The sequence below is a fragment of the Pyxicephalus adspersus genome, chromosome 3 (assembly GCF_032062135.1).
Source record: "Pyxicephalus adspersus chromosome 3, UCB_Pads_2.0, whole genome shotgun sequence".
Lineage (NCBI taxonomy): Eukaryota > Metazoa > Chordata > Amphibia > Anura > Pyxicephalidae > Pyxicephalus > Pyxicephalus adspersus.
This window is the reverse complement of record NC_092860.1, coordinates 79,125,503-79,152,975: the sequence shown is the minus strand read 5'-3', so window position 1 is coordinate 79,152,975 and position 27,473 is coordinate 79,125,503. Positions and strand designations below refer to the sequence as shown.

Below are 27,473 nucleotides of genomic sequence, written 5' to 3'. Positions count from 1 at the left end.
GATGTTGCCAGTGTTTGATTGTCACAAATTGCTTTCAAGATTTCTTCAAACTGGCATTTAACTAATGTTATAATTTTGTCACGGACATCTTCAATGGGTTTGGAAATTTTAACCGTATTCTCCTTTATTTTTGCCAAGCCAGCATGGAGATCATCTATGTCCTTGCACAATGCAGATATGTTTTGTGACAAGACAGAAGTGTTCGCTGATAATGTGGCCAGCTTCTTTTGATGAGCTTGCTTTAATGTCAGAACGTTGTGGCCTTTGTGGGAGCCAGCAATATAACAAGTGACACAGATACAGCTGCAATCCTTCTCACAGTGGTACTTCAAGGGCTCGTCATGCTTCGAACACCTCCTTTCTTGTACAGAAGCAGTGGGCTCCAGCAGGAGGTGGTTCTTCTTGATGTGCCTCCCCACATGCTTATGGCACAGTGACACCTCGCAGCTGACACAAGTTTTTACTGCTGTGCTGGGGTAATCCAAGCAGTCATTGCAGGGAATGCCATTGGTCTTCTTTGGGATGCTCTCATTCTTCTTCTGCATGGCCAGATAGTTATCTACAATGCTGGACACCTGCAGGTTCTTATGCAGAGATGGGAAGTCTTGGTAGTGCTGCTTGCACATAGGACACTTGTATGATCTCCCTTCATCTCTCTGGTGACACAGAGCCTCAGTGATACACTTCTTGCAGAAACAATGACCGCAGCTTAGTGACACTGGCTCCTTGTAGGTGCTCAGACACACGGGACATGATAACTCACATTCCAAAATGCTATCTGCCACACCGATGTCCGTCATATCTGAGAAATAATAAAGTAATGTTTAAAAGAAGGAAGTGATGAGCCGGGGCTATGATGCATCCTATATCTTTCAGGCAGACAGGTAATTCCTGTTTGTATAGTTATGGTATTTTACTAATGCGGGTTTTTACCTAAGGCATAGATGAGGCACAGTTTTCTGCTTAAGAAAAGCAGGCATGGCCACAGAAAGCAGAGATCAGTTGGCAATGCTAGACAGATTGAAGAGTGCTTGAAGCGAGGCTTGTGCCTGTGGAAACTAAGAAAAAATGTGCAATTTTTTAAAAAAAATTCTAACACTCTAACAGGGTTTCTTAACTTTTTTTACCCGAGCTCCAGTGATCCAAGTCAGTTTAGCAGCTGTCAGCAATTTCCAGCAGGGTTGAGCAAACCAGGGAGGGAGGGGAGAGTAAAAAAAAAATAAGAGAAACGAAACTTTGAAAGAAAGTGCTTAGGGCTCTGTAACCAAATCGACCATTGATATGTAAAGAGGTTCAGTTTTATATGTCACAGCAAACATCTTTTCGTATGAGCAGAATATTTTAACATCCCGGATGACTTTAGAAATGTTAGGAGTATCATAAATTTCCATTTTCTAAGGATTTTGAACTTAGCTGTTAGAACTATGTGAATGAAGGGATATCTATATGTCATTATGCTTCTTGGGGCAATTAAGTTTTAGTGTCGAAGGGTAATTCAGAAATTAGAGAAAATATTTAGTTCAAAAATATGGAAATGCAATATGTGCATATGTGCTAGGAAACCCACTAACCCACAATCCGTCCGACAGTTAGGAGAATGTCACACCTACCTCCTTTTTGCTAAAGTGCCGGCTCCTTTCACCTGTGCATACGGGCAGTTCTGACCCTGTGCCTGCCCAGTCTTTTAGGTTCAGTCTGCTTGGCCCCTTCCACCGCCCAATCAGGAGACAGCCTCCCGATAGACACTGGCTTTTTAACGGACTCAGACACACCTCTAAGTGTTTGAGCAACGTGTCTACAGACTAGTGACGAACCCCTAGCACTGCTGCTGTTCCCTTGTTACATGTCCTGCCTTTCTGTTCCAGTGTCTTCCTGTTTCTTGTGTTCCCATGTGCATTCAATAACCCGTGTCACCTGTACCTCTAATCTACTCCTGTGTCTCCTGCTTTCCCTTGTGTTTAAGTGCTGCTTGTGTCTCCTGTCACCCTCCAGTGTCCTGTGACCCCGTGTTACCTGTGTCCATGTAGCCTTCTAGGACTTGACCCCTTGTTTCTGGCCCTGCCTGTTTGCTGCCTGCCTTGACACACCGTAGTTGATTACTCTCTTGTCCCCTAATTTGGTACTCTGCACTGTTCTGCCCAAAGACTGCAACTTGGTATCAGTCTGCAGTGTAACACCCTCACCTCTAGAGGCTTTGGAGAAGACCAGGCTGTTACTTAGACTCTGTGCCTTGGCCCTTCCTAGGGCTCAAACCACCACTGAGAGATAGATACATAGTAGTGTGGTCTCTCCGAGCCTGACAAAAAATAGTTAGAGGACATTTTGGAGAGCTTATAGGGTGTGATGTACCATCTGTAAATTATTCTTTGAATAATTCCTTATTGTTTGAAGAACAAGAAGCTTTTTTATTGGGTAATTGTAATTGCTTTTTTCCATGAATGTGGGGTAAAGGATAATCCCAACTTTTGCTCCTATTAGAATATATTAGAAGTATAGGAATCTTGTAAAATATTTTAAATACAGGGCATACCTCCCCTATTTAAGGGTAAGTTATGTAGAAAATGAGAATGTATTATTGAGTGAAGAGAGACAGTGATGGGAAGAAGTTAGTGTGGAGGCAGTAAGATATTTGTAGGTATTGGAATAGGTGATTACAGGAAAGAGCAAAATCTTTATGTAGAGAGGAGAAGCATTTAAAGTTCCAGGTGAGCACCTTGTGTGGAAAACCCTTGCGGGTTTTAATTGTTGGGGTCAATAAGGTGTGTGTGTGGGGTGGGGTTACAATAGGAAGGTCTAGAAGAAAAAAAACAGCAGCTTGTTTGGGGTGGCGAAAGGGTACTAAAGAGAATTCTATAAACAAAAGTAGATACCTCCTTATATTCAATTTGAATTTATTATGCCAACTCCTTGTAAGTTATTCAAAAGAGAAAATAAGTGGAGGAGGAAAGAGTTTTTTTTTTTTTTTTTTTTTAAGGCAAATATGCATTTTAGTGACAAATGTTAAAGTCTTGCTATTCAAGTTTAGTGCTGAATGGCTGAGAAAAGGAAAAAGGAATTTATATTAGTTAACCGAAATCTACACTTATCTGGAATCAGCCATTCCCCTACGCTTTTAGGGAAGATATCCGTCACGAATTCTGGTGCATTGCACGTAACTAGACTTTCTCAGGGGAACATGAGACTGTACTATAATTTAATGTATGAAAGCATTACAGAAAAAAATTACCACTGTATAATAGCTCAAACAAACAAATATCTGTTGAGTCATTTACAGAGTTTTATAAACAGTTTTTAGACAAAATGCAATCATGGAATAAAAGTATATATAGACAGTGAAGCAAAAGCATGTGTCTGACTGTGGTGTTTATTGTATTCATGGATATGTGAATATAGGATTCCAGTATTTAATTAATGACAGCCCATAACTCCAAAGATGTGAAACTTGCTTGTGCATCTGCCATCACAGATTCTTACTAAAATAAAAAACAGTTTCAAGAATTGCAATGACCTTATATTTGCACAGTTACATACTAAGATATTAGGCTGTCATATCCCCCCACACTCATTTTACTATTTCATCTGGAAGGGGGCAAATCAGGAACTTCAGCATCCCCTCGTATATATATATTTATATACAGTTAGCTTTATAAATATTTGGACAGAGACAAGTTTTTTTTCTAATTTTGGTTCTGTACATTACCACAGTTAATTTGAAATGCAACCACTCACAAAATATTTGTTCAAAATTGTTCCCCAAAATAACTCAAAAATAATGATAGTCACACTTACCTTTCTAACCTGCTGGCCAATCAAAAAATAGCCTCTTAATCATCCCTGGGTATTTAGCTAGCTCAGACACAGCACTCAGCATTCATGTCTCCACTATTGCCGTGTCCACAGTTCTGTTGAGCTTGTTCCTGTACACCTGTCGCTGACCTCGCTTGCTGCCTGCCTTGACCCCAGCCTTTCTTGACTATTCTTCTGCTTAGTGATCTGGTACCATGTATTATCCTGCCCACTCTGGTATGCCCAAGGACGGCAACCTGGCAGTAACCAGGAGCACAACATCCTCACCACAAGAGGCTCTGGAGAAGACCAGGTTACTGATTAGACTCTGCACCTTGGCCCTTCTCAGGGCTCAAACCACTTTTGTGCAGGCTGTAGCGCCCCTAGTGGCCATGTCTCCCCAAGTGTGACAGATATAAGGAGAGTGGTTTCTCCTTAAGGTAAAATTCAGTGTTCAGTATGGCTAAAGCTGCGTACACACTTCCAATTTTTATCGTTGGAAATGAACGACGAACGATCGATTGGTCAAAAATCGTTCGTAAAAAAAGTAACCAACGACGCCGACGAACGAGAATAGTCGCTGGAAATGAACGACCGGACCAGCGGATCGGATTGGACGACGATCGTTTACCATCTATCGTGTGTACGGTCGTTCAGTGATCGTTCATGGTCTGAGCATGCGCGATGAACGAACGTTCGCTCACTTCCTGTGGTGCACGTCACTTCCTGTATCGTTCAAACGATCGCATCTATTGTGTGTACAATATCTGCGAACGATCGTGTCGTTATCTGCATGTACAGCATCGGTGCTATACGATCGTTCGCAGATATCGTGCAGGATCGTTCGTCGTTCGTTTACCAACGATAATTATTGGAAGTGTGTACGTAGCTTTAGTCCACACGGACTGTTTCCCCAGGGTTTAACCTGAGGCTTTAAAAGCCCATGTTTTAAATTCCCATGCATTCCAATGGGCTTATCTACACCAGGACGTTTCCTTGAGACATTTTAGGTAATGCTCCGTGCAACAGTTTAAAAATTAAAATGCGGGGATAACGCCAGCGAAGGCTTCCATTAATTTCAATAGGGGCATTTTCCAGCGTTTATAAATGCTTGAAAACAGATTCGTGCATTGCAGCAATGAAAGTGGTAGTGACAGCCCAACTAATATAGGCTGGGCTGTAGAGTTTCATGTGTTTTGAAGTTTGCCTGCGCTTGTAGTAACGAGTGGGGATGGTGTTCTCCTGTCTCTCTTCACTGCACCTTCGATCAGCTGGAATCCTTGCAGTACAAACAGGGCTGGAAACAACAGGGCTGGGTGTCAGCGAGGATTGTGACCACCAACAAGAATCCAAAGTCATATGAGGGGCAAGGAGGACAGGAGTGCTAGCAAACACCAGCTCTTCCTGTCAAACTGAATACCTGCACTTGGAATACTGGTGCCTTGCCCTCATAAGCTGATTCAAAAGAACAGATGGCAGGGAGAGGAGAACTGGGGGAAAATATATAAAGGATTATTGTGAAGTTTGAGTGTGATCTGCTTGCATAACAATAAAGTTAGAAACTTTTTTGAGTGTGGTAGGTAGTGAGTTATTGCAAGGAAATATGATAAGTTATAATGTGTTATCATGATGTTTAATTAATTTATTTGAATATAGTAGGTAATGGAATAGTGGTATGATGGGTGATAAAATGTTTGTTGTTAAAATATTATTGGTTGAATAAGTAAATATCAATGTCAATGATTAACCTCCTGGGCGTTACACCGATGTCTAGATTTCTGTACCAAAAGCGGTACACTGTTTTTCATGAAATTTTTTAAATTGTAGACCTGTAACTTACAGAAATATGAACAGGGTTCTAGTAGATATCATGAATATAAAAAATGTTTGAAACACACAATCATGTAAAAAAAAAAAATACTTTTATTAAAATTAAATAAAAGACACAAAAATCATCTTAAACAAGAATACATAAATAAACGAAAAATACTGAAAATGCGATAATTCGGTATACTGTATAGTAATATATTTTTCTAAAACACCTGCCTAGTGTCCAACAGTCCAACGTCACATACCTGTAGACAAAACCACATAAATATATTTTGTATTATTTTGTATTGGACTGGATACAGAACTTTGTATTGAATCCAATACAAAATATTTGAATTTCCCGCTACGACCCCCATCGACGGGCGCACACACGGACTTCATTAGGAATCGCCGAGGGATGCATACCCGAATGCCGGGTGTTCTAATTCTTTCCAAACTTCCATGCAAAAAGTGTTAATTTTTTTGCATGGAAATTTATTTTAGATTGTAGGCTATAATTCACCGAATTACTCAATAATTACTTATATTTCACTGAATTACCGCATAACTCACCGAAATATGTCCAAAATGTTATAAATTTAATAATAAATTTTTTTTATATACATATACAATTATATATATATATATTATATAAGGATTTCTTTGTATTGGACTCAATACAGCTTTTTTGTATTGAGTTCAATGCAAAGGATTTTGAATCTCCCGCCCGCACCGACGCATGCAGCGACGTCTTTGGGAAACCCTGGAGATCGTAACTGCACTCGCCGGATGAAGAAAGAAGACAGAAAACCTGACCGGAGAAGCTGCGTGGAGAAGGTGAGTATTTTTTTTAAGCGATCGACGCTGGAATAGAACGGATCATCGCAGCGGGGACCAGGTAAGTGATGGGATTTAAACAGTGAGAAAACCAAGGTCCGGTTTAACGGTCGGGTGGTAAATTAATCATTTTAACATATTAGATGAGTATGGGTAAATTAATAAATATTTCAGGTTGTTCTCGATAAATATAGTGGATTGTCATGAATTAAGATGAATTATAATAAATATGATGGGTAATTAATTGTTGCAGAGATTATGGTGTCAAACAAAAGTGGGAAGAGCAAAGGAGATCAAACAGGGTAGAAAATACATATGTTGGGATACACAAACAAACATATCTAATGTAATAGCAAGGTATCAAAAACAATAATATTAAAAACTAAAAGCAACATAATGATATTATGTGTAATGATGTTCTGTAACAGTTTTGAAGGATATACATTGTTTATATAGTTTCTTTGGTGAAAGTATGTAAACATAAAAAATTATGGTAAATAATTTGGTAAATGTTAAAAATGCACACATATCTAGTGTAATAATATAGTATCATATACAGTGATTTTAGCAATCACATTTTATTGATATTATATATAATGATGTTATGTATCAATTTGATAGGTATACATTACGAGTAATATACAGTAATTATAGCAAAAGTATGTGAACATAAAATTCAACAATAACCAAAAAATAAATGAGGTATAGACATAAAGTTAAATGTAGATTACATGATATACAGATAGTCCCCGCGTTAAGGACATCCCGACATACAGAGGACTCCTAGATAAGAATGGGCTTTGGTGCTGCTTGTGCAGGACAGAGGCTTGATGGGGGGAGGGGAGTGGTTTGCATGATTTGCAGAAGGAATCTTTTGCTAAACACAGCTGAGGGTAATAGCTGAGCTGATCTGTAGCCCCTTGTAACTCTTTAATGACCAAGGCAAACTCTGCAGTTGTTTCTTTTTGCATATCAAAGCACAGCTTGCTCCAGAAGTCAAATGAATGTGTTTGTTTTTTTTTTTGCTTTGTGAATAACTCACAGTGAGGATTTTATACAGTAACTGACACCACGCTGTCTAATAATATGTTGAGACAAACATCTGTCCTAATTACATTTATTAAAAAAATCTACATGTTCTGACTTACATACAAATTCAAAGACAGGTTTTATAGTTGGTGGAAGAGTGTTTTAAAAATAGAAGGTCTAAGGGTGATGCCAAGAAAGGTAATTGAAGATTTTTCAGGGTTTTCTCTATTTTTGCCTTGTTGATAAAAACCCTTGCACAATTAATGAATGACCAAGGGCAGCCTTGCTGAGTACTATTAGTGATGTTGAAATCCTCTGATTATAAACCTGCGGCTAAGACTTTGGCTGAGGGACATGAATACAAAGCTATAATAGCAGAAAGTGGTCATCACAAATAACAAATTTAGTGAGAACTTTTCTTAAAAAAAAAAAAAAATCCCAGTAAACCCTGTCAAAAGCCTTTTTTGCATAGAGAGACAGAAAAAGTGATGGGCGTTTACTTGTTTTTACAAAATGCATTAGGTTAATTAGTCATCTCGAAGCATCCGAGTTGGGAGGAAGGATAACAATTTATGAGCAAGTATTTTTGCATAAATTTGTATATATCAATATTTAAAGTGAGATAAGTCTATAGTTCAGGGAAGTAATAGGCCTTTGCCTGATTTGGGGATGTTCACTACAACTGCCTTTGACATCTATTTAGGAAATCATTCAGAGGACGCTGCTAGATAGAAAACTTTTAATAAATAGGGTGCTGTAAGAATTTTTAATTTTTTGTAATTTCAATTCGGGAAGCCATCCAACCCTAGAGAATTATGCATAGAGAAAAAGTCAATCAAATTTTGAACTTCAGAGATGCAAATTGATCCTAATATTTGTTGCAGTTGGGTTGGGGAGAGTGAGGGTAGCTTAACCGAGATGAATGGAGGTAGGAGTAGGTTGTGGAGTAAGCTAATCATGTTTGAGGTTATAAAGTGAGGAGTAAAATGACCTAAACGTTTTTTTAACTCTACTGGATTAGATACCAGGATCCCAGAATGAGGATCTGTGAGGTGTTCTATTCTTGATGTAAAAAATCTGGTAGAGAATTTCTTTGCAAGGTAAGCACCAGCTATATTAATATTAGAATCTGTGGTGTTAAAGGGAGTAAATGAAGAAGCAGTGAATGAAATTGAGGTCATGTATTTAAAAGCTGCTCAGTACCTAAGTCTAAGTGTGTGTTTAGATGTGTTGTTATTTCAAGGGTATGAGTTTGCAAAAGGTTGTCAATCTATAGTATCTTCTGTCTACCAACCAGATTTATCAGATCCCTCATAAATGCCTTATCTACGCTCCACAGAGAATAACAATCATCATATCCCCAACATCATTTTTGTCAAAATAGAAATGTAATGCTTCAGAAATTTGCTGATTATATTGTGGATGATGGAGGAGGTATGCATTCAACCTCTATATATGGTGCGGAGCCTAGCTGAAGGTGTTGTCAGTTGGAGACTGACCATGATGGGAGCTTGGTCACACATAGTATACAAGAGTATTGACCAAAGAAATGTCTGTGAGAGAAAGGTCAGTCCGTGAGTAAAAGACATGAGGAATGTATTAGAAGGAGTAGTCTCTTTCAGTTGTGTGTTGGCATCTTCAAAAGTCATACAGGTCATGCTTTTAGAAGAGCTGTAGAAGAGAAGATAAGGTCTTCCTAGTGGTGGAGCAGGACAGTTTGGGATCTGGAGCCACATTGAAATCACCACCAAAAAAACGACCTTGAGATAGTGTGTGGGTCTTTTGGAAGATTATATGTAGAAAGTGGGATTGCTCTAGATTGGGTGTATATAAATTTACAAAGGTAGATAGAACTTCATTAGTTTTGCAGATAAGGATGAGAAATATTCTGGTAGGATCTGAGTAATGATGAATATATTTAAGGTGAGTCTATCACTAATTGCTATGTAAACGTCAGCTTTTTACTTTGGGGCATTCAAGTAAAATGTATGCGAAAACCAGACTGGTCAAGACGTGGTTTTCAATGGCTAGGAAATGTGAGAAATTTTTCTGTACATTTCCGCATACACTGTCATTTTCAAATCAAGAGGATGTTTGAAACTTTCATTTCTGATGGGTTGTGAAACAATAAAAACAACCCCTTAATGTTAAACAAACTTGGCTTTGGTTTTTAAGAAAATACTTTTTTTGACACATAAATTTAGGAGAAATTGCATGACTTTAGTTTTTCTAGGACCTTTATAGAAATGCAAATGTTTCCCATACTACTTCAAAAGTGGATGGAGACCTGCCCATTGTTATTTAAAGCAGTACACTATTAGTACTGTAATCATTTGGTATATTAGTCAATATACAGATGCAGCTTAGGTACAGACATTTATTCTGCACAGGCAGAAAACAATCAGTGAGGAATAATCTGATGTACTAATATCTTTGTACAAAAATAAGCTTTTCCACCATTTAGGGTGGGTGTCCTAAAAATAAAACTCCATAGAGCACAACAGCGATGTACAGTGCTCGTTCAGCAGTTTTCAGTCTTTTGTTGTTGTAAAGGATCATGAAAAATGTTGGTTATACATGTAATTAAAAAATACCATATTTTTGTATGTTAATATAGTTTTGTCAATGTTATTATAACTTATTTTTCAGATATGTATTTTTTTCTATTACATTGTTTACTGTTTATCCTTTATGTTGTCTGTGTACTTGTTTTTTTTTTGAAAACTTAAAAAAAAATGATGGTGCTGGGTAAAGGGCATATGTAGGAGTAGACCTTCTCCATGTTTCTTATTTGCCCTACCAGCTTCACTCTATACAATTCATTTTTTTCCATAGTAACCATAAGGATACTTGTAGAACTAAATAAGTTTGTTTAGATTCAGCTGCTACCAGCCTGTGTGTGATCAGGGACCATAGTAGAGAAGAGGTCTTCTGGTGAAACAACATGGTGTTAGATGTACTGTGAGTAGAGACATAGGCTAAGATCACAGATCAATGTGTTGTTTGTTTTCTTAGATATGAATATCACTGGGCTGATGGGACCAATATAAAAAAGCCAATTAAATGTTCTGCCCCCAAATATATTGATTATCTGATGACTTGGGTGCAAGACCAGCTCGACGATGAAACACTCTTCCCATCTAAAATTGGTAAGCATTTAAATAGATAATTATTGCATGTCAATCACTGGCCATGCCTTTGTCACTGGATAGTACTTAATATATCCTGCTTTGTCATTTTTTCTATTTCTACTGATATATATATATATATAAAAGGCACGTAAAACCAAGGGGTATATCTAGTCTACTTGGTTACCTAGGTTCGGAATTTACATTTTGATAAGTGATCAAGTATACTCTGAAAATTATTTGAAGTGGATTAAAAAATGCTGAAATTTTTTATAGAGTGGATATGATGTACACAGTATGGATGATGATGAATGTGGTCTAGATCACGAAAGAGGGAGAGACCTAAGCTGAAAATTTCTCTTACTCTAAAGTGAACCTGTGTACATATACATTCTTGAGATGTTCCCGCACAGGCTGTGTTAACTCATCCTATATTAAATCAGGCTTTGTAAAGCTGTTTGTAAAAATTATTTTGCCACATGAAATTACAAATGTTTATTATAACAGGGACAATTGTACAGCAGTTATGTCATTCTTATTATATGTCCTTATTTTGTAGGGGTTCCTTTTCCAAAGAACTTTATGTCTGTAGCTAAAATTATATTAAAGCGACTTTTTCGGGTTTATGCTCACATCTACCACCAGCACTTTGACTCAGTGATCCAGCTGCAGGAAGAGGCACATCTCAACACTTCTTTCAAACACTTTATATTTTTTGTCCAGGTAACTATTATTTTTTGTTCATGACAGCACCTGAAAATATCTATATGCTAATATGTTCATTGATGCTGCTCCCTAGGTTTCTTACCATATTGCCATGTAGACTGTAATTCTCATGGTTTCTTAGTTATATTGTACTTGCAGTTTTGATTGTCATATTTGTTTGTTACCTGTCATATTTGGGCATTAACAGCTCATTCTGCTCTCTGCATTGCACTTCTATCTGTGAAGTCACATTTCCAGTGGTGTTAACAATGGAGCCAATCCTATAAACCTATATAACTCCAGTATATCTTTTTCTTTTCTTTGTACCTGTTTGCAAAAAAATCTATAAAATTAACTAAATTAACTAAAAAAAAAACTATAAAGTACATTTAATAACTTCATTTAAAATAATTTAAAAAAATATTTTAAAAGGACCAAAAACCTTTGTTAGTAAGTATGTTGATTTATAATAATAAGTCTGGGTCTTCAGGTTCATAACATTGTACTTAAAAAAAAAAATCTTATTTGCCCTTTGAAAGCATTTTCAAGTCATTGAAAAATAAATGACATAAATGCAATGCAAATATATGACCTATAAAATGCACATATGGAATATACAGACACGTCTGTTGTGTTTATAATGTTCATGTTTTTAGTCCCAATATGAATTGATTAGTTTCTCTTTACTGCATCAAAAGGGTTTCTTTACCAATTTTCTATGCATACAATGTACTAGAATGTTATTAAATGGTAATGCTCATCAACAGAATTGTTGGATACACTTGTGAGGATACACTTTTATAAGTGAGCCTTGGTGACCCAGCAAACCTGGTATGGACCTGGTTCAGGATTGGAAACATTTGCTAACAAATGGCAAATTACTTTACTTTTTACTTAAGAGACTTCTGGAGACTAATTACTTAAGAGACTTCTGGACTTTTAAGAGATCAATTCCAGCTTGTGGAAAGTGTATCCACTCCAGCCTTGGAGAGCTTTAATAAATCTGGCCCAATAAGGGGAAAGTATAATGTAATTTGTATTTAAAGCCCAAGTAAACCCAAAATCAGGCAAAGCAAATTCTAATAGCAAGCAAGGTAATAACTATATATATACTTTGGATTTAAGCAAAGGGGCCATATGTGCTTGTGCACTGCTTAATATTTAATTTGCCTCTGTATTTAGCCGGGGGGGGGGGGGGGGGTTGGGCGTCGGCAGTCAGATCCGACTAGTTGTAAGACTGTATTTTTCATCATCTCTGCATTATAGAGGACCTGTCACAGAAGGTGGGTGGTGAACAAATGTAAGATCTCAATTTATTACCAGGAAACTGAAAGGTATGAGAGGACCTGGCTATGTGGATAGGTGCAAAGCTGCAGTCATGGACAGCCATACGTTAGATTTTTGAACTGGGGAAGTGCTGCAAAATAATACTTGTAATTTACACTAATAAGTATGATTCAGTCATGTGCCTTGTTCAACTTTGGCCTTATATCCCCGCCCCCATTACCCCCCCAAGCATGTTCAGTAAAAAAAAATGTAGTTTTCTTTTGCATGTTCAGCATTGAACAAATTTCTGTAGCTACAATTACTGGTATTAAAGTGCCTAATCAATACTGCTAGGAATATGGGACTTACAGGGAGTAAGCCAGGGGAAAAAGAAGGATTTTTGATGTATGAGGTGGGAGAGTTGCAACAATACAACTCCTGCTGACACTAAGACTGTGACCATCTTCCCCTGGCTGATTCTCCTTCCTGATCTGCATGTTGTACCTGAGCACATTAAACACTCACAACCACCATTCTTCCACCCCACTCTCAGCACTGCACCTGCCCCCTTTCTCTCACCAACATGTTACACTGCCACCCTAACACCATGGCATCTGCGCTTTTCTCCATCTCTCCCAACCTATTCTGCGAGTCACCACTGCACATTTTCATGTTTGCCACCACTGCGCCAATGCACCCTTCTATTTTCAACCCCTTGAAAGAGCGGATATACGTGGCTTGAGTAACAAAGAAAACATAAAAAAATATTATGTTTAAGGAGTATGAAAAATATGACACATTTTTTATCTGTTATCATTTTCAGGAATTCAACCTAATTGACAGAAGAGAGCAAGCTCCCCTGCAGGAACTAATTGAAAAACTGACCTCAAAGGACAGATAAGATACCAGTGATATGAGCACATTTGCCTTTCATTGAAGCAAGCTTTGTTTTATTGTTTCTGGCCCATTCATATAACAGCCAAAACCTGTATGATGTTTTTTTGCGTGTGTGCTTACAGAGGGAATGTGATGTATCTATTTTCTTACCTTCTAGTGATTACAGCTGATTGTATTTTTACATAACCAGTTTGCAAAAGGAAGAGAAGTGTGAATCCCCTGTAATAATTTGCACACCTTTTACTGCACTGAGAAGGTTGACAAGTATAATGTGCCTAATTTAAATATGCCTCAATTTTTACTCAACCACTAAACATATTATACATTTTAATGCTTGATCATTTCTTATGTATGTAGTGGTGCAGAGAACAAGGGAACAAAGCACGAGTTTTGAGCAATGGATCGTAGGCTCTGATAGTGTGCCCAGATAGGTGTAACCATTGACAAGCTTGGTATGGGCGCAAGCATTTTTAAAGTCCCCACCTGGGTCCTATTTTAGAATCCAAACTTTTGTTGCATTTAGTATTTCTCTGTATAAGGCTGAATGAAATAATTTACCCTTATTTAAAAATTAATGCAGAGTTTGGAATGTCAGTGTTCTGTAAGGACATTAAATCTTGACAGATGTTAATATTAGTTTGCCTTTTGGTATTTTTAGTTCACAGATTAGAGAAAAGTTCAAATATGAACTGAAATTTTTTGTAAGTTGACTGTAGCCATTAGGAAATATCTGGTGATAGGAATGTAATGAAATGTACAGATTGCACATATACAACCAAAATACAAAAGCAATATTATGGATGATTTAAGAAACAAGCAATTTCTTAGTTTAGATGTCTGCCCTGTGTATTTGCAACATAGAAAAATAGTAAAAAGAGAGTCAGGCAATACTGAAAGGGGAACCAGTATGACACCTTTATTGTCAAGGAATAAAAGACTCTTGTGCACAGAAAGAGGCATGGCTTGTACTGTTACACCCCATGCTTGCTTAGTGTGTTGCTGTTGCTAATATTTTATTATCTATTACAGAGATCCCTGGTTCACTTAGAATAAATGACTGTGCACATACGTGTAAACTATTTTTAGACAGCAAATATGGCTAAGCAGGAGTACTCCTAATGTCTATGAAACAAAACCTCTGTGATATAGCATGGATCCTGTAGTATTCCCAAAAAATTCAAATGGTTGTACTGTCCAAACACTGTATCTGCCCATCTGAGTAATGAGGAATATTAGTGGCAACCAACATGGACTGCTAATGACCTGTTGCTAAAAACTGGGTGGCCCTTCTTCGACTCTCCACAAAGTGACATTTATGGCACATTTTCCAGAATGTTCCTTTTTTGCAGTATTGCCTGGTATATCTTACAGCCTTAATATTGTTTCTTGTCACATTCTGCCACTCACCTTTTCACATTTGCCAGTCATTCCTCCACTGTTCCAGCTATGATTATTTTAATGCCAATGGACCTGCTCCTGTACCACTTCAATAGTTAAGTGTCATAGCAAAGATTTGTTACTATAGTGTTCTGACCTTCTTCCATATGTACCTTTTTAATGACCACATTATTTAGACCTGTTGATGTATAAATAGTGTAGTTATATAAGCTGCACAGGAAACATGTTTAATACTGATTACAAATAACCACTACAGCCAACCATTTGAGAGAAATAATACAAAATATATATTTTAATCTTGAAATGTGCATGAATAATCTGCATTTTCAGAAACTCCTCAAACTGCTGCTCAAGGCCAGCTAGAGCGACTAATTAAAAAGAACACTCAAATGCTATGGTGCCAAAAGGAATTAGGACCCAAAATCTTTAATCCTTTATGTGGCCATGGTATCTGATTGTCAAAACATAGATATCACTTAGGTGGAAGATTGCGATAATCAAATTCACTGAAAAATTTGTTGTTACTGACATCCTAGTTAGTATATCCCCAAATATAAATTGTCTGAACTTTCTACTTTTCAGCACTGGTCAATACATAGCAAAATTAAAAAAAATGTATGTATAGTACAATAAAATCCATTTAAATAGTCATATTTTTAGTGCACACTGTACAGTACATGCCTTTGGTTAAGTTTCAAGCTATCCTAATAAAAAGTTTGATAGCGTTGCATTCAAGTAAATCACAACCATATCAACTGAAATAAATTTTACAGATAGCTGTAATATATATATATATATATATATATATATATATATATATTTAGACTACTATTTAGATATGTTATATATATATATATATATATTATATATGTTTGTGAAAAGCATCATATTATATCCTGTTCATTAATACAAATAAACACTTAAAAGTAAGCTTATAGCAGAATTCTACTTTTAAGGACAATTTCACCCAAGCCTTTTTTTTTGCACATCTCACCCTGTTTTCAGAGGACAATGACTGTTCTTTTTGTTAATTGAGCTCAGTGGACAATCCTGCTGCCACATTACTTTAGAGGGTCACAGTGAAGTTAATCAAACATTTTTATCTCCGAGGATATTCGTTGTAATTAATGGATAGCAATAATGAGCAAGACAGGAAGTTCAAATTTCAGAATTTGTTGAAATCAGAATGGTAACCCCCAAGAAACCAGAGACAACACATTCTACAGCTCTGTCCAGCAAAGTGTGTGGATACAGTACAGTATGCTAACAAAACATATTGTAGAACATGGCAGAGGTGAAATCAAGTGAAAGAGTTTAGTTAATCATGTAATATACAGTGTGCAAAAGACTGTTTTTATGACTTATTATGTATAGTAATGGTACTGTATCTTTAATAAATTGTATTTTCTTTTGTATTGAATGATTCTGTGCTGAGAATTAGAAAGTCCCCAAAGTGACACGCTCAATATAAAGATGCTGCTAGTAAAATGTATAGTAAATACTAGGGTTATTGGTAATGTTTTTTTTCTTTTTTGAATGTGCTTCCATTTAAATATGGCCCAGGTATAAACTATTTTAAAAATGAAGAGGTCTATATATTTTAGCTTGATCTAATTTGCAATCAAAAATTAAAAAAAGAATTTAAACATTTTCCAACCAAGTTTAGGTTGCACAGCATACAAACCTAAATATATACAAGGTAATCATAACATGTGGTTGCAGCGTCGTTAAAGCTCTAAATATGGATAATTCCCAAAATACATAAAAGAAAATTATAAACTGTGTGAGTGGGAATATATTTTTTTCTCTCCCTGATTCTCTCTTTATTTTGATAACAACGTTTGTTAGCTGGATTGAGCTGAAAAAATATGATTGGTAATATCTGTAGATCTATTTAACAACTAGTTAAGGTGAGGATTTTACAGGAGGACACAGTTATAGATTTTTTAAAAATAGATAAATAACTTTATTGAAAGAAGAATCAGTCATCCATGTTTAAAATGTAAGAACCAAACCCTAAACCCTAGGCTTTCAGTGGTTACATGGACTATTTTTTGCCCATGAATCTAATGAAAGCAACCAATTTTAAGCCGTTGTCAGAGGGATTTCTCCTGATCACTTTTCCTTTGCTTCTTTACTGTGCAGGACTCCAATATTAATCAGACCTTGTGTTGCTGTTCAGATTAAACTTTCAACATTTCATTTGGTTTTGTTTGTCAGGGGAAAAACCAGCAGCCAATACCAGTCCTCCCTGTACACCCTAACACGGCAAAACTTAATCTTGGTACTTCGAGGATGGTTACAACAATAACTAATAAAGGCAACTGGCTATAACTCACTGGTACATAGCGGTCACCTTTTCAATTAGATGGTAATTGCCAGACTGGTTTGCGCCGGGCAAACACCAACCAGCAGAAGTGCTGGCAGACTAAGTACTAAGAGTACCTAAACAGTATAGCAGCCAGTTGTTTTTTTTTTTTTTTTTCTTCTTTTTTTTGTTACTGTTGTAAACATACCCAAAGCGCTGAGGACTGTTTACCCTATTACAGGTAAGGTTTTTACCTGCTAACCAAGGAGCACTTCTATTGGCTGGTGGCTCTGCCTGTGACCGCAAGCGTTGCCCTCTGCCTGTTCTTTAGTCAATTACCCACCACTCTTCCCTATGTTTTCTCCTTCCAAAAAAGATTGGATACATTTACACTATATATTTTAAATAAAAAATAAATTGAGTGCCCTAGCCCTTGTTAGAGTAGACATAATATGGAGGACTCTCTCACTGTCCCTAGATGTGACTTCAATGAGCCAGTCCAGTACCAGTGAGCAACGGTTGCTCCTCCATGCATGGAAAGAGTAGGTATTTTTTTATGTTCGTACAGGATTAATATTATTATTATTAATATTAATAATATTAATAAACAGTATTTATATAGTGCCAACATATTACACAGTACTGTACATTAAATAGGGGTTGCAAATGACAGACAGATACAGAGAGTGACACAGAAGATAAATGTAGAAACCTGGGAGATAAAAAGATAAATATGCATATCTGTTGGACTGGGCATTTGAGCAAATTTGTTGGAAATTTCTTCATTGGCAAATAACAGGTTTACCGTAACATGTAAAAATTAGTAGCCTTTTTTTTCTATTAATGAAAATCGCTAACAAATGTACTGGTGTTTTCACAGTATACATGACTGCCACAAATACATGTCCTTTCTCTGATATTTTTTTCAGTGTTACAATCTGTGCTGGCAGGCTGCTGTCAAAAAGAGAATACACATTGTTCACCTTTCCTCTATTGTTCATCTGGCCCTAAGTAAAATCATCACAGAAGACAGGTAATGCAAAGACACCTACAAGCTCGCAGCGCCCAGCTATTATCACAAGATTGGATGCTGCTAAATCTTTATTTTTAGACATTTTTATAACTTTTTTTCACTTCAAAGCCCCACTGTGGGCATCCCGTTTACTCATTAACTTGAGGATCACATTTCGTACATTAGCAAGTATAATGCACGCATGATCCATCCAGTGATTTACTACACTGAGTAGAACCTTGTGAGGCTTGAAGCTGGTCAGGTATCCTCTCTCTCACGATAAATAAAAGCTATTCTATGTAAGAGATGAGTGGCTCCTTATCTACTGCATTGCTGGCCAGTTCACCAAAAATATGTTATTAGCCAGGAACTGAAAATTGGTTTCAGTGGGTTTGTCAGGGATTTTTTAAAAGATTTTAAAATAAAATCTTTACTACAGTAAAATTGCACATATTTACCATATGTTAATGGAATTTAATAAATTAGCAGTTAAAGCAAGAACATCTACCAGGTACATGTGTGACTACTATGTACCTGAAGCTTCAGCAGTGCTGTTCTGAAGAAGATGTGGTTAGGTTGTTATAGGTGGCCATAGACACGGAATGATCATACCAGGTATATCTATGTAACCCTCTGTTCTATCCCTATAGGCATAACATGCAAGAGCCGAATATACATACTGATGCCCACAAGTGGAGAAATATGAGTTCTAGGACTGCCTTAAGCCCAGTTTTATCACACCATGTATTGCCATACCTTTATCCCTAAAACTTTAGTTATTTTCTGTTTGCACTTTTCCTTTTACACATAATTATTGTACTGTAATAACAAGTGTGAATTCCAAAGCTATAACTTATTTTATTATTTTTTTTTTGTTTAGCAAATGCCATGATTCCCAATACTCTAATGCTAAGGCAGCCATGGAGAAAAGACCCTCAATGGTCATAGCACATTTATGCTTTATAAGCCATATTTGTAGTAGAATGTGTGTAACTTTCACATACTAAAAGTATTACAGAATGTCTCCGTGCAGCTTGGTAAAGCTTCTGTTGTTGAAGTCTTATTTCAGTGCCTTGACAAGTGAAGCATTTCTATACAACTACAAGCAAACTCTTCATACTCAGTGTTATGGGTCACTGCTGCATCTTTTAATATCTTTGTATGAGCCTTGTTGCATGGACAGATATGTTCAGTGTCCTAATCACAAGTATACTACAATAGTAAGCTTGCAAATCTTTTTCACACCAACTATTATTGGAGGAAACAAAGCTCTAGTCCTTATCATGTGGGTATAATGCCACCCACAGGGGGTTTGGACACTATGCATATAAAGTAAAAGGTGGCTACACCGCTAGACTTAGTAGGAGGACTAGTTAAAGCTGAACACCAAAAAAAAAACCCCCTTCAGTGATTGTTTTTGTCAAGGGGAGCCAAAAAAATGACTTTTATTTACCTCATCCCTCTTTCTCTGGCAATGGCCATGTGGAGTGACCTCACATACAATGTAGGACTATTGGTCCTGCTTTTTAAATGAATGACGTTAGGTCTGGGACTGCACAAGAGGAAAAGCCCGCAGGAGCAAGGCAAATAAAAGCTTTTGATGGTATCAAATTCAGCCTTTTATTGGCGTTGGGATTAAATCTTAATATAATATGTGTATATTGAACACATTTCCTGCAATTCACAGCATACCCACATGTTAAGAACTAGAGTGTCGTATCCTCCAAACAACTACAAGTCTTGACTAACAACATACTACCAGTTTAGTATAGTACAGGAAAGAAATAAAAGTTTGCATAAAATAGATACACACAGAAAGGTGTCAAGCATCAGACATAGTATACAGTATTCACTACAAAACAGAATATAAGACAATTATAGGCATTTTGCAAATGATGCCAAATGGTATCAACTATTTTCTGCTTCCTTACAGTTCTGTACTTAGCTCATTATATTGCGTAGATATGCTCAAGTTCAAATGTATTTAATAGCCTTGCATTGGAGTTAATTGGAAAAGCTCTGCTTTGAACTATATTGACTTTTATTTAATTTTTTGTCATGCAAAGAGGGTGACCCATGCAGACTATTTTCTATTTATATGTTTAATAAACAATTAAATAAAACATTTTTTCATTAGGTTGCTGTAAGCTGGTAAAACTCTAATAGTGATGTGTGTGTGCCAATAGTGTTTCAGGTTCTTAAAGGCTAATTCCATTTTTGAAAACTCAAGTTTTCCACTCAAGTGGAATTGAGAGGTATATTGTAGTAATTGGACTACACAATAGACACTGGATCTGCACCTCTTTAAACTTGGCAATGGTCTCTCTATGTGAACTTCCTATTATGAACAGCAAACAGGAATCTAAGCACCAAAATGTCAAATCCATAGACAAGGGGCAAGAAGCACTTCAAAAATATACCGCACTTAATTCTACTTAAAACTGTTTGGAATTAGTCTTTAACTTGAATTAAATATAAGTATAAAACAAACATTTTAAGGACTGAAACAGAATGTTTTACTACAAAATGTAGACAGATGTATATAATGTGTACAAATTGTACTTGATGGCTTCAAATATTTAAAACTTCTTTTCTTTAGTGAAAACTGCTGTTTTTATGAAAATTAAATAAATATCTTGTTTGACCAACCATTGTATTGCCTTTTGTTATAAAATTCACTTAACATGGCTGAAAGTTATTTTAAAATGTAAATCAAAAGCTGTATACTACAAAACATATTCACTGATAAATCTATCTATCATAGTCATAGAATATATTCAGTTTTTGGGGGACATCAATAAACTTACCAGTATGTTTTAGTATGTCATACAGTCAGATGTTGTGGCATGGTAGTTGTGTTATAACGTGGTGGTCTTCAGTAACAGTAAAGCCTGCCTGAGAATTTCCATTTTTATTAATATGAAATGCACCTATTAGATATAACAAAATTAGAAATGCTTATGTTATCATAAAAAAATCTTTAAAGCTTGTTTTATTGTAACAAAATTATTTAAGTTAGTTTAAATATTAAAAAATAATTGAAGCTTATTTAGGTATTATACATTTTAGTGTGATATTTGTTTCTGCTTGTTTGAAATAAGGTTATGGATTTTTGGCTCCAATGACGTTACTGCAAGACGGAGAGCTGGTCTTATTTCAAGCCGAGACCGGTACCGTTTTCAATTGCTGAAAACGGTATGACAGGTGACAGATGAAGATGTCTTTTCGCAGTGTCCAAATTTTTCTGTGGATCACCAAAATTTTTTTTTATTTATTTTTTTTTTTTTATTAGCAACCAATAAAAACAGACAATTACAGAACTCAAACCAGTGTATACAGATGGCAAAAGCAAATAAAAGCGTGAAAAGGCATACAATTTTACAGAAATAGTCATATCTAGTAACTAGAGAGAACATATAGCATGCCACGTAATGATAAATGGAAAAGAGAAATAAATTGTATACTTTTTTTTTTTCTTTTTCTACTAGGTCTTATTTTCGAGGTAGGTCTTATATTAGGGCAGGTTGGGGGGAAACGTGCTAGGTCTTATTTTCGGGGTAGGTCTTATTTTCGGGGAAACACGGTACTATTGTGGTTTTATAATGTCTATGTAGTAATATTTTTTTTATGCAAAACAATTGTACCTACATTAGATGGAAACAGTTACATTTGCTTCGTTTTTGATCAACAACAACTTCTGAGTCTTTCGGGATATTGGATTAATTGATCACTAATTGAATCATATCATAGTCATCATACAACTCATGATTTCATTGAAGTACAGATCTCATATTACCAATTTCATCCATGTTGTCATCTCTTAGGAAAATCTTTCTATTCCTTTTATATTAAATCTCTATAACACTATAATAATATAATAACACAATATTTTTACTCTTATGAATAATAACTTTAACCCTTATATGTTTTTACCATCAGTCATCTTCAGTGATATATTAGTGATAATAAGGAGATTAGAGATTCATCTCTATCTGTATTCAGTGTAATTTCAATGCTAGGCTATGATAACTCTTATATTGCTCTGCACACACGCAGCAATGGGTGTGTTATCGTTCTACAAATGCTGCTCCCTTGCCCACACTACACAGTGACAATCAATCTCCCAATTCATTTTTCTTCATTTAGGCTTAGTCTACACGGACGTTTTCCCCAGCGTTTAAACTTTTAAAGCCCATGTTTGAAATCCCCATGCATTACAATTGGTAATCTACACCAGGACGTTTCCTTGAGGCACGTTCATGACAGCTATCCTAAACGTTGCTTGCAACGTTTAAAAAATTAAAACGCTGGGTTAATGCTGGAAAACGTCCAAAAATTGATTTCAATGGGATCTTTTCCTATGTTCTTCGCATGTTTGAGCACCTAATATGCAAATTAGGTAAAAATGATCTATTGATATGATATGATCTATTTATATGGGATCCCTTTATTTTAGGATTCACCTATCTACATCCTGCGATCCTTTCCTCTGAAGTATCTGAATATAGATCACACCGCTTCTATTAACTATAAGATATGTACGAGGTTTGCCATCTAGTGGCTGCTTTATATATTGCATACATTTTTAATTTACATTCACGACTAACAACCAATTTAAATATTTATTTTTCTGCAGTCATTGTGCCAGGTCTAAGAAAATATGAACTTCAATTAATGAACTTAATCACACCCACAAGCAGTTTAAAAGTACTCACACTTAATTAAATTAGACATTTACACCTTCTGCTATTATAACCATAATTGTTCATATTCTATCATTTTACTCATTGGATCCGTCACATTATTCCATAAGAATCAGTGAGTCTCCTTGGATCTATATACATCAAGTATGAGGCCCAAGTAAGATCTCCTACCCGCGATTTACATAATTTTACATTATCATTCTTACCATATAGTATTTCCTACATACATTTTTCCCTTTGTTAGAGCTCTCCAGCGATTTCATGATTGGTACATCCATCTTGACCAAATATTGACACACTTTTATGATCGAATTGGCACAATTGCAATACTGTACTAAAGTAAGTACATTATCTCTTTATTACTTCTAGCAATTTCCTGAATGTCACAAGAGTTGTTGCACTTTGAATCAATATGTACAATTATATCATATTTGTATACTTTTATCTTCTTTATAATGTTACTCAAACCAGTCATTATTGCAGTTTAGGGTCTTCATTATCCCCTAAGGAAGCTCATTGGGGCGAAATGCGTCGGGATGAGACCCTGCTTTTTGACTCATTACCTATACGCAAGTTTGTGACTTTTTAGTCAGTTGTACAGTGTGGCTAAATGACACCTTTGCTACCTTATAGCTTTGTTTTATCTTTATAAACTGCTTTTTAGAATATTTTATACTAATAAAAATTGTAATTGATTTTATACATTATTACTTTCTTTGTGCTGTCCAAAACAGTCTATCTTTCTCCTTTCCTTTCCAGTTTAACACAAGATTTAACATCATAAAACAGGAATCGGATATGAACAGTTTTGATACAGGATCTTCATTAATCCATGAAGAGCAGAACAATTTTAGATCAATCATATACAAATATTGTAGGCCTTGAGAGGCAGGAAAACATGGACCAGGAGGTTCTCCAGAAGGATCACATGTATAAGGATTCCAGAAGAATCAACCTAAATGCCTAGTCAAACATAACACAGTACAGTATATCACAGACGCTGCCCAGAGATGATTAGGTGATAGGTCCTGGTGGCATTTATATTCTGGTGTGTACAAAAATTGGTGCCAATAAAACCATGTGGAAAGATATTTATCCTGAGTCCCATGTATATCGGCCATAAGTTTCTCCTTAAACATTATATCATGAACTTTTGACAGCCACAGCCCAACCAATGGGGGGTTGTGCTGTTTCCAAAGCAAGGAATTCAAGATCTATCAGCATTTACCAAATGAGTGAGTACAGATTTACAGTACAGGTTCAAAGGGACAGAGCTTAGGTGCAGTAGATGGGGTCAAATGTCAAGGTAAAATTAGTGAACCTCTTGATCAGTTCATGTATGTGTTTTGAAAAGGTGTTTAGTATTGGGCATGAACAAAACACATGGAGTAGTGTGCCCCTTTCCTTTTCGCACTGCCAGCATACTTCTGGGACAGATGGGAAAAGGAAACGCAGGTGATCCGGAGTATGGTACCATCAAGTTAGGATCCTATGTTCCAATTCCTGAAACTTACTGCTGATTGAGGTTTTGTGTGTCGACAGGAGGTTCCTTTTCTGTGAAAATGTTTTCCCCAAATCACTTTCCCAGAAGGCAGCTGAAAGTTTTAGCATGGTCCTGCTGATTCAGGAATGGGAAGTTCCCCAGATTAATTTGAGGACTAAGGAGTTAAAATATTTGAAAAAAGTGGCTGGTAGGTGTACTGGAAGTTCTAGGAATAGATAAAAAATCAGAGTTAGGGTTTTCATTTTTATTATTTGTATACGGCCACACCAAGACACTATTAGGGCTTTCCATCATTGCAGGTTCTGAGCAGTTCCCGTGTGTACAGCTAAAAAGTTTAGTTTGTAGATTTGGCACGTCATTAGGTATGTGTGTACCTAGATATTTATGGCCATCTTACACCATTGAAACAGATAGGAGTAAGACAATTCAGTTTGTTGGGGTGCAGGCAGTGATACATTTACTGCCGCTGATTTTAAGTAATTGACATTAAAATTTGATATGGAGACATAAACATACAATATGTATTGGGGTTTTATTGTTTCACTAATTGTTCATTTGTATGTATTCTTTTGTGTGACTACCAATTTTTTTCTACTTTTCTAATTCACTATCCTGGTATGCCTCGGACCAGCACTGATCTGTCAGGATGGCCAGTGGTGGAGAAGCCGTGATAATGTAACTAACAAGTTTCCTTTGTTATGGTGAACAGAGTTATCAAACCTTGGGAAAGGAGAAGATGACAAAGTTTTTTTTTTGCCCAGTATGCTACGGTAGAAGGCAGGGGAGACATTAGGGATCCAATAGGCTCCAGATTTCTCATTAAAGAGAACCCATTACCCCTCTTTAATGCTAACACATAGTGATAGCAATAAAGTTTAGTGAATAAAAAACAGTCTGCTCCATGCACACATACAACCATGAACCTGGGGCGCACACATGTGTTCATATTGGGAATCACCACACAGACTAGAATGAGAGGCATTTTTCTAGAACCATTAGTTAGGGATAACGCTAAACTGATCACCTGCAGAGTATGTTAGTGTCACCTATGAACAACTTTAAATGCCATACTTTTTCACATTTTTAATTACAATTTTAAGGCTTGAGTATTTTTTTTACCTAATTTAGTTTTGTCTTTTAAATTGTATTGTCTTTTATATTGTATTAAATTGTAAAAAAAATGTTATTGTATACATTTTGTGTATTTTTTACTAAAGAAGAGCACAGCATACATACTTGTAAATGCCATATTTTTTACAGGTTCCCTGCTTTTAAAAATATAAATTGTGTGAATGGTTATATGTAATTTCAGACCTATTATGCATGTGTTTCCAAAAATATTTAGCGTGACATCACTGTGCTTCCGGGAAACTTTTTTATGGTACACAAAGCTAGAAAATCTTGTAAGAAGTTCCAGTTTATTCCAAGAGGGTCATGTAAGATTTAGGCTGCGCTGTGGTCCACAGGAATCTTCATCATTCTTTTAGGGGCCAATAATAAACAGTTATAACATTTACCTATGCTAAAAGTGGACCCAATCATAGACAGAATATGCAAGCATGGGGAGTGCAAAGTTATTATGCAAGCATGGGGAGTGCAAAATGTTTGCTTTTCATTACATCACTAAATGACATTTTTTATTGTCATTTTTATTATCACCGCTGTGATCTCTAACCAGGAATTCCTGCTATAATTCACATGAGGTGCTGATCATTATGGCTGGGAACGTTTGCAAACATCACACCAGGTATAAAATATTTGCTTTTGTTTGAGAGACACATATATTAGGATCAGTGACTTTACACTATTGGGTCTACTTATAAATCAGCAAACCTGACATTCACCAAACATTCTGCAGTTTTTAACAGAAACTTTTTGGCAAACATTTTATCATGTAGTTTAGTGCAGTTATGGTGCGGCACACTGCACTACATATTATTATAGACCATCTCCAGTCCTTTAGTAACAACTGCAATACAACCGGCCCGCAACCGCCTTCAACCACAGCTCACTGAATTTGGAAATCACCCCATTCAAGTCCAGGGAAGCAGCTTGTCGCTCAAGAAGCTACATGCCACATTAATATATTGTACTGCACACCCCCACAGCTGCAGCCACATTTAGGTGCATGCACAAAATGATTCCCAACTGCTTCCATTTGCTTATACAGTTAGGTTCATAAATATTTGGACAGAGACAACTTTTTTCCGATTTTGGTTCTGTAAATTACCACAATTAATTTTAAATGAAACAACTGCAGACTTTCAGCTTTAATTCAGTGGGTTGAACAAAAAGATTGCATATAAATGTGAGGAACTAAAGCCTTTTTTTTACACAATCACTCAGCAACGCCAAAAGACCTGGACGTCCAGGAAGACAACAGTGGTGGATGATCGGAGAATCATTTCCATGGTGAAGAGAAACCCCAACCAAGTGAACATGTTAACCTCCCTAGCGGTTCATTTCTTTCTGGTTTTATATGTCTAAAAGCGGTACATTGTTTTTTATGAAAATTTATCATACAGTATAATATAATAGTATGAGTATAATAAAGTTTGAAACACAAAATCATGTAAAAATAATAAATTGAATAAATTAAAAAATCTATATATTTAAAGAAAAATGTAATTTTTAATAATTTTTGTTTTAAAAATACATAATATACTCATACTATTATATATACTGAAAAATAAATGTTCTTGAAAACAATGTACTGATTTTACACATATAAATCCAATGTATTGCATTTAATACAGTTATTTTGTATTGAATGAAATACAAATGGATTTTGAATTTCCCGCCCTGCCGGCAACGTACACACGCACCAACGTCACTGGGAACTCCCCGGTGACTCATCGGATGCAGAAGCAGGCCGGAAGAAGAGAGAAGACGGAGATCGCGGCGATGGACGACGCGGGACGCCGGCAGATCAGGTAAGCGCTCTATTTACTATTATATAGGTATAGTGTGACTCGGGGTTACCACTTTTAGCAACTTTTTTCTACCCCGAGTCACACTCGGGGTTACCTCTAGGGAGGTTAAGTTTTTTTTTGTGTGCTTTTTTATTATAAATTATTATAAAAATTGAAAT

The 27,473-nt window shown here is 36.2% G+C and overlaps 1 protein-coding gene across 2 annotated transcripts in view; it reads left to right on the top strand.

Annotated features, from left to right (window-relative positions):
- The window catches only part of MOB1B (MOB kinase activator 1B), a 52,813-nt gene extending 31,990 nt beyond the window's left edge, over nt 1-20,823 (top strand). The window contains exons 4-7 of one of the 2 annotated variants that reach the window (XR_011919908.1): nt 10,477-10,610; nt 11,149-11,312; nt 13,384-18,196; nt 18,826-20,823. Coding sequence is in view for 1 of the 2 variants with exons in the window: in XM_072405370.1 (XP_072261471.1) it covers nt 10,477-10,610; nt 11,149-11,312; nt 13,384-13,461 (376 nt within the window). In the remaining variant the exon portion in view is untranslated. Of the gene's footprint in view, nt 1-10,476; nt 10,611-11,148; nt 11,313-13,383 lie in introns of both variants that reach the window. The other variant, XM_072405370.1, reaches the window with a different exon arrangement.
- The last annotated feature ends 6,650 nt before the right edge of the window (nt 20,824-27,473 follow it).